Source organism: Micromesistius poutassou, assembly GCF_964030765.1.
Source record: "Micromesistius poutassou genome assembly, chromosome: 12".
NCBI lineage: Eukaryota > Metazoa > Chordata > Actinopteri > Gadiformes > Gadidae > Micromesistius > Micromesistius poutassou.
This window is the reverse complement of record NC_140282.1, coordinates 4,678,248-4,692,373: the sequence shown is the minus strand read 5'-3', so window position 1 is coordinate 4,692,373 and position 14,126 is coordinate 4,678,248. Positions and strand designations below refer to the sequence as shown.

The window sequence follows — 14,126 nt, the reverse complement described above, 5'->3', positions numbered from 1 at the left end:
TAAGTAGTATTTGTTTCCTTCATTCTGTCATTGTTTTCTGTTACTCTGCATCACTCGCTCTCCCTCTCATTCCAGATACGTCACTCCATGCCCCTGGGTTTCCCGCCTGTGATCGTTCCCCGTCGGGTTGATTGTTTTCACCTGTCCCTCATTACCTCTTCCCTCCTAGTGTATTTAGTCAGTGTGATTCCCTCCTCCTGTGCCAGTTCGTCTTAGTTTCCTCCGTGTCTAGCGCCCAAGCATTTTTTTTCCCAGTGCTCTATCGAATATCCTCTCGACCCCTCCACTCTTCTTTCACCTTGCCTTTTTGTACCTTTGCCCTGACTGTTACTGCTTCCCCGTTTTCCTAACCATTGCCTCCAGTAAAGACAACTCTTTCTGATTCTACCGGCCTGTCGTCACGAGTCATGCCTTTGAGTCCAACACCTGTCTGCACCAGCATTACACTCACAGTCTGAAGTTGAATGATAAGAAGGACTCGGCAGCAGGGGGACAGAGGCCTGAAGCTTGACAATACTTGAATTCCCTCTCTGGATTTGAGACCCAAGGCCATGGAGAAGAACACCAATGCTGGCCTGGCCTACCTGGCTGGATCATCTGTTGTATTGGTCTGGAGGGAAATACAGTGTGACTCTGACCTTGCATTGATTGTAGATCACCTAAGTTGAGAACCAACCCTTCCCTAATGACTTCTGCCTCTGGGCCCATCTCCGAGGCTCAATTGATCGGCATAGTCGGATATTTGCATATCCAACCGTGTCGCCTGGAACAAATGGACATCGGTGAATGGTGGTCCTGATTGTGTCATCACTCCCAGCTGTCCAATCCCACAGGAAACCCCCCAACATGCAGTATGCTGAACACCATGTCTACCAAATGGCTTCCTTCTACCCATCACCCCCTCGATCAGTGCTTCCCGAGGGTACAACCTTCACCTTAGTGCCAAACCTGTGCCTGCTTGGTAATGGATCGCCAAGCAGGTGTGCAGGCTTGCAAGTGTCCCCTCGTGCATTGTAACGCTGGTCATCATCTTCGTCTTCCACCAGGTGCCAATCACACCTCTCATCGCACCAAGAAAAACAACAGCAACAATGTACAAATGTCCATCTACAGGGGCTCTTCATCATTATTGTCAAGCTAGGCAGACACCCCATGTGGTTCCATTATGTCTCTCTCTCTCTCCCCCCTCCAGGATATATGGCCAGCAGAACGCAATTCCTTCCCAACTCATCCACGCCTGCCAATTCACAGGGCTTTCCGTGCCGAATATTCACTCTAGTCCTGCAAGCTGACTGCCGACCGTTCAACACCTTTCTGCAAATGTATACTCTGTGTTCCATTGGTCCAACTATCTTCAAGAAAATGAATTCAGTGCGGTTCCATTGCCTTCCGAGATTTGTGCAGGGCCTTCATATCAGACTTTAATGCCCCCACTCTCGAGTCAGACCATCAGGTTGTTTTTTTCTAAATTCATCACGTTCCAGCCTGTGGACAACATTCAATCCCCACAGTCCCAGCAGCTACCCGGTGGGGAAAGGGGACCGCAGAACCTGGTGAACTAATCCTGTGAAGAGCACAAACTCATTCAGGACTTTTGACAGAGCAATCCCAACAGCTATACCCCTCTCTTGGTGTTGTGCAGTATGAGCACGGTTTCATTTCCCCATTAGTTGCGCCTGATATGAGTCATCCAATTAATTGTGTTTGTCTGTTAAACCTTCATTTGTAGTTAGCCATTGTTCAACCATTGCTTTAGATTAAAAAAAAAACAAAAAAACATCACCGTAGATAACAGAGTGACCTTTCAATCGAGATTGCCGAGATAAAAATGCAATTACAGAATTTTCAGCCTCATGATTAAATTGTTTCTCCTTTTTAAGACAGTACTCTTTCATGTATATCTTGCTAATTCATGATACCACAGTAATGCAATGACATTCTGACAGCTAACCCGGGAGAAGCATCATACTGGGCTCACTCCTCCTGGTACGGGTTACTTCACGTGCCACTGTGCGAGTTTGATTGCTACATTGATAAAAGCAGTTGCCAATGTCTGTGAAGTGTGTAGGCTTCCCTCGGGTGGTTGGCATGGAAACAATGGCGTGGTAATGGGGGTGCTTCACCCCTATGCCCCAAACTACCTGCTGGGTAAAACAGCAGGATACATTCCCACTGTGTGCCAGTTAGTGCGATTCAATGGCGTTGTCTTCTTATCCCTATCCCAATTAGCTTTGAGTTACCGCTGTACATTCATCTAAATTAACGCATAAATGTAAATTAAATCCCAAATAATGATTGTGGGAACTTGTTAAAAAAAAGATCTGGTGTAAACTCATTTTGTTTAGGAGAATAAATGACGTAATTCGTTGGCGCTTGAAATAAAAGCTAGTTGAACGATAGAGTAGCCTACATAAAATGAACATGCGTCATGCCTTTACTGCCCCCCTGTGGTTATTCTGCAGAGAGATTATTGTGGAATACCTCAGTAATAACATATTGCAAATGATATTGTATTTCTGCATTACTTGAGTTGACTTGACTTATTTTTTAATTTGTTACAGATGCCCAAGAAAATGGGCCTGGTCAGAACTGAGTCTGATGCAAAACAACATAGAGGCCTACATACTGTATAATCTGAACAACCTATACTACGTTTCCCTTTTAGATTCACTACCTCTATCTAGTGGCAGAAAATATGCAGCACATCTCACAAAACAGGACGCATCCGATTGACAAGATGTCACATTTACTTTTATTGTAAAGGTGATAATATTCAAAAATATTAATATGTTAAGAGGGAAAGAGTAAAGATAAGGACAGGGGAAACATCTAGAAAACATCTACACATGACTTTGGTAAGAATCCGAGGAGTCATTCTTATCAAAAAATTCACACCAAAAATAACAAACTCCTTTAAGAATGCTTTGAAATCATAACGTTTCCACCGTGGTGCATTTACATGTACAGTCAAATAACTAGGTAAAAAGTCATGAGGGCCCTTTAGTCTCCTGGAAAGGAAGTTACTTTGAAGGCTTATAAAATACTGGAATGGCTGTGCTTTCTGTTTTGGAACATACACGACAGACAGAAGATTACCACAGGGTATAACAGTACTATCTTATTTAATTAACTTATATTTCATAATCAGCATTATTCAATGTTTATTATACCACAACAAGTTTACAGTAATTTTGAAAAGGAATCTTGTTTGTTTGTGTGTGTGTGTGTGTGTGTGTGTGTGTGTGCATGCGTGAGTATGTGTGCGCGTGCACGTGCGTGTGTGCGTGTGCGTGTGCGTGTGTGTGTGTGTGTGTGTGTGTGTGTGTGTGTGCGTGTGATAGAGCATGTCTAAATGTACAACAATAGTATCAATATGGTTTGAATCCTGGTCTCACTGGATCATTTACTTTGCCCCTTCCTGTAGTTATGGTTTTCACTTCAACTCTGTTGGCAATTCCAACAAACTGCAACAAACACTGAACCACTGTTTTCAAACATTTTCAGAAAATGCACCAATGAACACCAATCTTTGCATTTCCAAGATCCACACTGGATTCAAACCCAATACTGATTCAACAGTGTGCCATATCAGCCCTTAACTGAGTGCATTGGATCACCGGGTGACACTGTGCCACACACTATTCCTTCCCCGGGCCCCTTTTGTGTACCTCCGTAGTTCCACCCCTCACCCCCATTTCTGTGCTCCTAACAGGGGTGCACGTTGCACGCCCTGATCTCCTTCCTGTCCTTGCAGCTGGGAAGCTGGGCACTCCTGAACCTCCGCTTTGCTGTCATCAAGCGCTCCTGGATCCCCCCGCCACACAGCTTGGTACAGTCCGTCCAACTGGACCACGGCCTCATTTTACATCCTGGTAACAGACATCAAGGGAAAAAGAGGGGGAGTAAAACTGTTAGAAACTGTGTTTTTGACTTCAGATAGTGGAGGAGAGTTTTTGAAAGCTCCAGACCTGGGTGCTCTGCGGTGACCTCCTCATGGCCTCCCGCCTGCTTGCTCCTTCTCTTCTCCCGCTGCTCCTTGCGTCTCTTCTTCTCCTCCGGGCTGCCCTGGCCACGGCTGCACTTCCTCACCTTGCACTTCTTCCTCTGGACGGTCTCGGGGCAGGGGTCCCCGCCGAACTGGGGCTCCAGCTTCACCACGCGGTTGCGGATCATGTGGCCCTTGCCGCAGGACTTGTTGCAGTCGGACCACTCGGTCCAGTCGGTCAACAGGCAGTCTGTGGCTGTGTGGTGGGGGAGGAAGAGGGAGGTGGGTTGATCCCCTTGCTTTCATTACTTTGACCTTGTAACAATGTTTTCATTGGCCTTGTTTACACAAGTGCTTTCAATCTCTTCTCATCGTGAATTGAAAAGGGTTTGAGATTGTGAGGCAAAGGGAGACATATTCTCTGTACTAACAGGGGGGAACAGTTGTAAGAGACATATAGACAGCAATCGATCTCTCCTAAACTTCCCACACTAAAGAGGCTGAGACGGTTGTGAGCTCAGAGTTTCTAGACACACTCTAGCATCGAGATATACTCTGTTGAATTGATCTCTTGTGCATACAGGGCAAAAGTGTTACAATAGAAATACAGTATTTGTGTTTTATGCACTGGATGGGAATTGAACTCAATGCAGCTCAATGTGATCATCATGAATCCACCGCTCACTGTGATCATCATGAATCTATCGCTCATTTGTGATCGTCATAACACCACAGTTCATTGTGATCATCATGACAACCCAGCTCACTGTGATCATTGTGATCATCATGATCATCATGACACCACAGCTCAATGTGACCATTATGGCGCCGCAGTTCATTGTGATCATCATGGCACAACGGCTCATTTTAATCATTGTGCACCTCATGGCACCACAGCTGATTGTGATCAGCATGACGCCACAGCTCACTGTGACCATCATGACACTGCAGCTCATTGCGACCATCATGTACACGTTTTCACAAGTGTGACTTACGGCATTCGGGGAGCATGCACTTCTCCACCTGCTCCAGGTCCTCCGTGCACTCGCCCAGCTCCACGGGGGACTTGAGCGCGCGTTGCCGCGTCCGCAGGCCCTTCCCACACGTCACGCTGCAATCGCTCCAGTCGGACCACGGAGTCAGCATGCAGGGGATGGTGTCTGCGCAGACAGCATCAGCCTCATTCAACTGTGTGTGTGGCGTGTAGTGCTTAGACCAGCCTCATAGACATCACCCTGATCAATCTTACAATAAGATCAGACGGGAAAGATCAGGGGACAGTGAGAACGCAGTCCCAAGCTGCCAGAAATTATGCAGTCGAGATTCTGATAGTTTGAGAATTTGCAGGGGTCCGCACAAAGCAAAGGCTGAGGCTGGCCCATGTGATGAACCACCTTCTAGATCCTGGTATCACAAGACTAATGTGATGTGACACAAGTCTATATTTAGTCATTAAGCAGAAGCTTTAATAGAAGCAATTCAGTTATTTATCAATGGAATTTGTAACACATTAAGGATCCCTTAGTTAACATGAGTGCACACAGTAATAAGCATTAACTAACATTTAATTAACAATTAATTAAGAATCGAATAATCATTTACTAACGGTGTTCATGTTGTGGTATGTGACTGTGGTTCTCTGTGTACAAGCTGCTCGTAACGAATTGCCCTCAGTGGAATTAATAAGTTGTGTTGAATTTGATGTCAACGAAGGTAATGGTGTTCATGTTAACTAAGGTATTCATTTTAAACATTATTTAATAGGGTTAAGATTAGGTTCAACCCCCTAACCTTAATCCTAACCCTAATTTCAAGGTTAGGCTAATGCTATATAATAATGATTATTACTGCATTAACTAATGTTAAAGATGACATATTATACCACCAGGTGTGCTGTAAACGTAAACGGCTTGTAACGGCTAATCACACTCACACCTGGTGGTATAATATGTCACCTTTAATGAATGGTTAATTAATGTACCCTTATGGTAAAGTGCTACCATGAAATGAATGAGCAGGTAGGGGATATTACTCTACACTAGGTAGACCTCGAACCAGGAGATAATTTGATCCGGAGGGACCAACTAACCCCCCCCCCCCCCCCCACTAGAGCCACCTATTTGGCTAACCAGCTAGAGTGAGGTGAGCGTGTTTCATCATCAGAAGGATGGAGGGGCTGTGGGGGTGGCTGGTGACGATGTCATCACTCACGGCATTCTGGCATCATGCACTTCTCCACCTCCAGCACCTCTGTGCTGCAGATAGATCCATCAGCGGGGGGCATTTTCACCATGCGCTCCCTCCTCTTCATCCCCAGGCCACATGTCGCGCTGCAGGCGTCCCACTCGCCCCACTCGGTAACCAGGCAACTGCTGGGGCCTGGGAGGATGGGGTGGGGGGGGGGGGGGGGGGCGTGAGGGGTAAGAAGGATAGCTGGAAGTCCTGCTCTGTTTTGGGTATTTATGTACGGCTCATTTCGAGTAGGAGGTTACTATATGAGGATTCCAAACCAGGTAATCAAGTAGCGGTTGTTTGCATGTCTTTAACTGACCTGAACTATTTCAGCATTCAACTCTTTTCATTAATTTTAGTAATTGATTTTACCCCTTGTTTTCTTATCTAGGTGTGTTCTGTGTACAACTACTCTTTAGCATTTATTCATTAAGCATTTGAGATATGTCATTAATGAGTATGTGTAATGTACCTTGTTTTAGGATGCCTACATGTATGACTGCAGACATTGTGGTTCGAACCCAGATCCTTTCGCCTTGGAGCCAAACACCCTCACCACTCTTTATACCCTGGCCCTTACTAAAGCCACTGTGATCAGCTGTTAAAATCGAACACCCTCACCACTCTTTATACCCTGGCCCTTACTAAAGTCACTGTGATCAGCTGTTAAAATCGAACACCCTCACCACTCTTTATACCCTGGCCCTTACTAAAGCCACTTTAATCAGCTGTTAAAAACAAACACCCTCACCACTCTATATTCACTGGTCCCTACTAAAAACTGCAGACCCAATTATCATTGCGTAAAAAGAGTTTTGCCAGATAATCAATGGACCAGAGGGTCAGTACCAGTGGGGCGGGTTAAAGTTGGAAGAACTCACCGCATTCGTGGTTGACAACACAGCTGTCGGTCTCCTCCGTGGGCATGGAGCAGGCGGAGCCGTTGTCGGGGAACTGCTTGACGTAGCGCTCCCGGGAACGCACGCCCTTACCACAGGAGACGCTGCACGGAGACCAGGTGATCCACTCGGACATCATGCAGGTGGACGCGTCTGGGGGAGAAGAGGGGGTCGGTGGTATGAGTCTGAGTCTCCCATCCGAAAAACCCACGGGTTGGAAGTTGAACCCCCATTCCCCTGAGTCTTACCTGTAAGCTTCCTTGAGCAAGATGCCTAGCCCCTAGCTTAATGAAATGTGTCTAAAATGAATGCTAAATAGCATTTTATAGAGAAAATACATAAAATACGTAAAAAAAGGGCCAGAATAAATTGCCAAGCCAATATAATGATAGTTGTGTGATGTCTGACAAACTGGGACCCAGATACCTCACCCATGCTCATTGCTGACATGTGTCTAAGATTTGTTGTTAGTCACTTTTCCACGATAAAAATGTAAGGGTTAGATGACGTGATGGTAAATAGTAAACCTGTAAACCTGTTAATGGGTTGGTTATTTCAGCATTTATTTGTATTGTTGTTTTGAGTATTAGACGCATCATTGTTTACAGTTTTCAATGATAGTATTCCTATTCATATAATCTTCTATGAAATAGAATGACATAAAATGTATTTATAGAGCTTTGTAAAGGGCAACTAAACATGAAATGTTACTGTGAGACCTTTCCCTGTCTCATGTATTTGTAAGGATTATTGATTATTGCTACTGCTGAACATTTTATATGGTACATACAACAACATCCACAACACAACTGCCAGTCACATGACATTTCTCTATAGATAAAGTAAGTAAGGAATATTGTTTGGTACTGAATTCATGAGGGATTGTGTGCATAGACCATAATAAAATGTTAAGTTTGATTGTTTCAAACTGCCATGCCAGTAGCTTTAGACGTGCTTGATATACAAATGAGCAATGGGTGCAGTCTGTTTTCCTGACACCAACATTCATTTTGAAAAGAGTTCTGACCTTTAAGAGTGTCAGCTAATTAATCAAAACATTAACTCTGAAATGCTAACAAATGCAACAACCACTCAAACAGAGAATAGAGATTTGGCTGTTAAAATCAGAAAAATAGCAGCGAGTGCTCCTGAAACCCAGAACATAGAGACTTTAGCCCTGCTTACACAAGAAACATGTCTATAGATCCTACAACCCTTTTGGATTCTAGCTTGTATAACTAGATCAAATAAAAAATCTGTTCACACCAAGGGCAGTTCCTCCATCAACAGTGACAGTGATAATTATCCTTGACATTGTGACAGAAAAGAAATTGCCCTGACGATGTTATGTCATTACAAAAGACATGAACATGATTGTTATGAACATGATTGACAACTTCCCAGATCACCCCGCCCGGTCCTCACCCTCGTCGCTGCAGCCCGGCCCCATGCAGGGCTCAAAGTCCTGGGTGTGTGGGCAGGGCACACTGAGGTCCAGCTGGGCCTTCAGCATCCTCTGCCTCATTCGCTTGCCCTTCTCACAGGTGGCCGAGCTGCAGGCCGACCACGGAGACCAGTTGGAGTAGATGCACGTCTCCGGGGTGTCGTCTGCCGGGGGCGGACGAGGTTGAGAGATATGAGCGAGAGAGAAAGAGAGGGTGGAGAGAGAGAGAGTGGGGGGGGGGGGGGGAGAGAGAGAGAGGGAGAGATATGAGCGGGAGAGAGAGAGAGAGGGCAAGAGAGCGACAAAGAGAGCGAGAGACAGAGAGAGGGATTCATTTTTTGTCATCAAATACGATTTTCGTAAAGTTTAAGAAAAAAGACAGAGAGGGAGAGCGAGCGAGAGATTGATGTTTGAACATTGCTGTCGTCAAATATGAAGTTCGGAGCGTTTCAGAAAACAGAGCGTGAGAGAGAGAGAGATAGAGAGGGAAAGTGATTAAGTATTGTACGTGGCTGTTGGAAACTGTGGTTGTTGTAAGGTTTAAGAAAAAAACTGAGCGAGAATGAATCAGCCAGAGATGAAAGGATAAGAGCTGGAGTGACTAGGGGGGCGGATGAATAGAGTGCGAGTGGAAGAGGGCTGAGGAAGGACCAGTTATTCAGACCTTCTTCTTTCTCCTCCTGGGCAATATCTGCCACAATGTCGTCCACATTATCCGGTACAATGTTGCACTGCTCGCCCTGGAGAAACACACACACACACACACAGCCTGATGTTGCAAATGTACCCATAGCTTTTAAGAGAGCGAGAAAGCGAGAGCGCAAGAGAGAGAGAGAGAGAGAGAGAGAGAGAGAGAGAGAGAGAGAGAGAGAGAGAGAGAGAGAGAGAGAGAGAGAGAGAGAGAGAGAGGTAGAATCTTTAATTAATATCTATAGAAACAACTCAGCAATATGTATTCTATATTTTATCCCAGGTGAGCCTTAGCTGCATGTACAAAACAACACCGTCCTTCAAATAAACAATATTACTACAGTATACCATATAGAAGCACAGCCTGTGTAGCAGCATAATATAAATTTTTTTGTTCCCTACAAAGAGTAAGTAGCACTTTCCTTATTGTTTTGTTTCACTGAAACTCTGAAATAGCCATTCATAATGGTTCCTATGTGTGTATACTATATTTATACACAGTGGGGGAATGGAAATGTGTTTGCGTTCTGCTCCTCCGGGCAATCTCTGGAGGAAGGAAGACTGAGAGAGAGGCTGAGGACCACAAGGAACAGCTGTGATGCATCCACTCGCTATCTTAGCGCAGCAGAGTGTCCGTAATTACTGTCTTGGGTGGGCTTTTATTCAATCCATTGATTTGGTCTAAGTGCCATTACCACTGTATGGGACGGACAGACTACCGTTACCGTTCGAGTCCCACCTCCTCTGCTGCAGCCCGTGTAACCATCCACCATACCTCCTCTAGAGGGGGCACAACTATCAGTAATCTACAGTATGTGTTCATCGATCCGACGGTGAAGGGAGAGATTACAATGGGGCATCAGAGATGAGGTCCGGTGAGTGCTGTCTGTTTACGCCTGCTTTGGAGCGTTCAACGGCCGACCAGTGGACCAGTGGACCCATAGAGCAATTCCAGTTAGGCGGGGCTGTTAATGTACTTTTAACCACGCAGACGCGCAAATAAGGAGGGATGAGGGTGCAGGTCGGGGTGGAGGGGCAAAGGGGAGGGCCAACAGAGCACAGCTTAAGAGTTCACCGGTTGAAGATAGACGTGCCCAGGTGCTTCAGGGCGCGTAGAGGGTGAAAAAAAATATTCAAAAACACACACACAGCCACTCCAACAAAGGAGACGAGGGAGATAAGAGCCGCGTGGGAGGGAGAGCACATAGTGGGAGGGAGAATTCACTGCTGCCGTGGCCAGGCAGCGGAGGGAAGAGAGAGAGAGAGAGCAACATCTAAGAGACAGGCTGTGCAATGGCACGCCTCTTCCATTTTAAGGAGGACGAGGAGGAGGTGGATGGGATGCTGGGGTCGGCTGGAGCAGAATGAAGACAAAAGAGGCAGAAGGAGCGGCTGATGGCAAAGTTTCTTCTGTTTTTTAAATTACTAACTGGGTAGGTATTTGAAAGCCCGGCACTTAAGGGGGGGTGGGGCGAAAGGGAAGAAACTATTTTGAGTGCATTGCCATTTGGGCTGACCTGTGCAGATAGTAGGTCTCGGACCAGGATATTGTCTTCCTGCGCTCTCCTCATCCATCCTCATACCTTTCCCTCTTTGTGTGTTTCTCGGGTACAATAACTTTCTGAGCCATCTTGGTAGCATGTTGACATGATGACATGCAGACTCGGCTCTGCACAAAAATATCCCTGACAAATTATCCAAAATTCATCCAAGAAACATCTAGAGCTGCTACTAACAATTGTCACGATAGTCTATTCTATCGAACAACCACTTTTTTCAGTCTGTAAAATGTAATAAATTACAGCAAATACCATTGCATTGTTACCACAGAGTCCAAAGTGACGTCTTAAATGTTCTTACTTCATCTGACAAGCACCCAAGAAAAACTAAACTATTCCTTTTATAAGGATCCAGCATCGAACCGCAACGTTAAGCAACAAGTGTTTGTAAGTTCTACTCAATCAATAAATTGATCATATCTAAACCCATTAATTGATTATTAAAATGAGTTTTGATTCATCTTTAGTCGATCGACTAATCGACAAACCGACCAATCAAACGCAACCCCTACTTACATCGGAGTGCTTTTTGCTCTTTCAAAAAATGGAAACCACACATTGTGTGGTTTCCATTCAGAGCGAAAGCTCCGCAGGCCCACTCCGCTTGTTTACTGCTCCAGCGTACAGAGCCGTAAGTCAGCGCTTTGACACCAGAGTGATGCGAACATAAACACCGGCCGGGGACGTGAGGGGAATACACAGAGGAGGAGGCGGTGGAGGCGGGCGGTGGAGGCGGGCAGACCTTCCGGGCGATGCGCTCCACCACCACGCGGGCCACGGGAACGATGGCTCCGCCCTCGGGGTCGTAGAACGGGCTCTGCGGATGGTCCAGGCTGGTGAGGGGACGGATCTTCTCCGGGGCCTGGGTGAGCTTGTTAGGGGACTGAAGATGAGGGAGAGGGGGAAGAGAAGGGAAAAAAAGAAACAAAAAAGAGCAGAGAAGGCACACCATCAACCAACCACCTCCTTACGTGTTTGATGTCAACAACAAACGCCTTTTCCCCCCGGAAAAATGATACGAGTACGATTTCGAAAAAAAGTTCAAGCCAAAGTCGTCCGCAAAAAAGCAACACAAAAGGACAAAGTAGCACAAAGGACGAGGCACAAAGTCATGAGAGCTGGGCCACTTTGATGTGGGGGAGTGCTGGGCGAGCAGGGACAGTTTGTGGTGGGTGGGCAGGTCGCCTCTATTAGTCAACAGCAAAGGTCTTCCAGTGGGGGAGGGGGGGGCGGGGCGGGGGGGGAGCGGGGCGGGAGCTGATAGAGGTTCCACAGCCAGGGGCTGTCTGGAGGACAACGGCACAAGCCATCCATTCAACCTCCTGCTGAGAACCACGCAGCCAGCCTCTGTGTGTATTTTTGTGTTTAAGCGTGTGTGTGTGTGTGTGTGTGTGTGTGTGTGTGTGTGGCTGTGTGTGCTTAAGGGGATGTGTGTTTGTGTGTGCTCAGGGATGTGTGTGTTTGTGTGTGTGCTTAGGGGGATGTGTGTGTGTGTGAGTGTGTGCTCAGGTGTGTGTGTGTGTTTCGGTGTGTGTGTGTGTGTGTGTGTGTGTGTGTGTGTTGAGATGTGCGCATGCGCATGTGTGTGCATGTGTGTATAGATGTTATGTATAGGTGCGTGCGTTTGTGTTCCTGTGTGGGTTTGTGTGTTGGTTTGTGTGTGTGTGTGTGTGTGTGTGTGTGAGTGTGTTTGACATAAATTAGGGCCAGCCAAAACAAGCAAGGACGCATAATAGGGTTTATCTGTCATTCCCTGGGGATCAGCCAAGTTATATGATTTTAAATCACACACACACACACACACACACAGACACACACACACACAGACAAACACACCCAGACACACACACACAGACACACAGACACACACACATACACACACACAACCTCATTCATCACTGCTGGCCGGAGCCTTTGGAAGACAGAAGTCCTCAGCTGGAGGTAAGGGGAGGGTGAGGGCTGAGGTGAGAGAGGGGAGAGGTAAGAGAAGGGGTGAGGTACCGTGTGACTGCCTGTGCTTGTCCACAGAGCCAGGATACACGGTGACACCGGAGAGGGAGGAGGAGGGGGGGGGGGGGGGGGTGGTGGGGATGGTTGGGGTGGTGTGTTGGCTACAGTGGGGTGTGTGGGTCGTGCTAAGGAGGGAGTGCGGAGACAGGGACAGGGACAGGGGTGAGGGTTAAGGGGAGAGGCTGCGTGGGGTGGAGGGGGGGGCGGGTGAGAAGGTCAATGTGGACGGAGCGGAGAGCGATGGGCGGGTGCAGAGGAGGAGAGGGTGATAGATAACTGGTGCCGTGGCCGGGTGCGAATGCTCCTTGTGTACTGCACATAGAATACTGCTATCTGCAAATGTCATCCTTCCCTCTGAGGCATTAGTAGCAGGGGCAGGCGCAATCACACACACATACAACCACATACAGACACACGCACACAGACAGAACACACACACACACACACAGACAGACACACAGACACACATTGACACACACACACACACACACACACAAATAGACACACACACACACACACACACACACACACACACACACACACCCACCCACCCACCCACCCACACACACACACACAGTCACACACTTACACACACACTTATAGACACACACAGACACACGTAGGCACACGCAGGCAGGCACAATCACACACACATACAACCACATACAGACACACGCACACAGACAGAACACACACACACACACACACACACACACACACACACACACACACACACACACACACAGACACACACAAACACACGTTCTCACATGAGGTGAGTTTTGATCTAATCCGACACCATCTATTACAATTAACACATCTTTTTTTCGTTTGGGTTCAGCAAACAGTCAATGACAACCCTTACTTATGCAAAGCAGAGAAAAAACATGCCACGCACGGGCGACACTGCTGTGTGTGTGTGTGTGTGTGTTCCCCGTTCACGCGAGTCCTGAGTAGTCATTGACCGTAACGAAAAAAGATGTCATGTTAATTGTCAGGACTCGCGTGAACTGGGGGGAACGCTCCATGAAATGTGCGACGCCCACCTCGTAGCTGACCCCGCTGTCAGTGCCCGCGTCCCAGGGGATCAGGTCCTGGACCACCCTCTGGACCCAGCCGCACTCTTTGGTGCAGAGGTCCTCGGCGGACAGGCCCACGTTCCAGTCCGGGCTGGGCCCCATCATGGTGAGGAAGGACATGAGGTGCCGGGTCCGATCCACCGAGAACTCTGCCGACGGCGCCGCTCTCCTGTGGGACAGGAAGGGGGAGGAGCTGTGACTGAAAGATACAGGAGACTGGGGAGAGCG

General features: G+C 47.2%; 1 protein-coding gene across 1 annotated transcript in view; it reads right to left on the bottom strand.

Moving 5' to 3' along the window:
* Positions 1–3,705: 3,705 nt before the first annotated feature.
* The window catches only part of LOC311356763 (spondin-1-like), a gene marked incomplete at both ends in the record, with an annotated part of 48,691 nt that continues 38,270 nt past the window's right edge, over positions 3,706–14,126 (bottom strand). The window contains 9 exons of the mRNA XM_084476617.1: positions 3,706–3,869; positions 3,969–4,241; positions 4,981–5,145; positions 6,197–6,364; positions 7,099–7,269; positions 8,542–8,724; positions 9,225–9,300; positions 11,552–11,692; positions 13,866–14,067. Coding sequence (XP_084332743.1) covers positions 3,706–3,869; positions 3,969–4,241; positions 4,981–5,145; positions 6,197–6,364; positions 7,099–7,269; positions 8,542–8,724; positions 9,225–9,300; positions 11,552–11,692; positions 13,866–14,067 — 1,543 coding nt within the window. The remainder of the gene's footprint in view (positions 3,870–3,968; positions 4,242–4,980; positions 5,146–6,196; positions 6,365–7,098; positions 7,270–8,541; positions 8,725–9,224; positions 9,301–11,551; positions 11,693–13,865; positions 14,068–14,126) is intronic.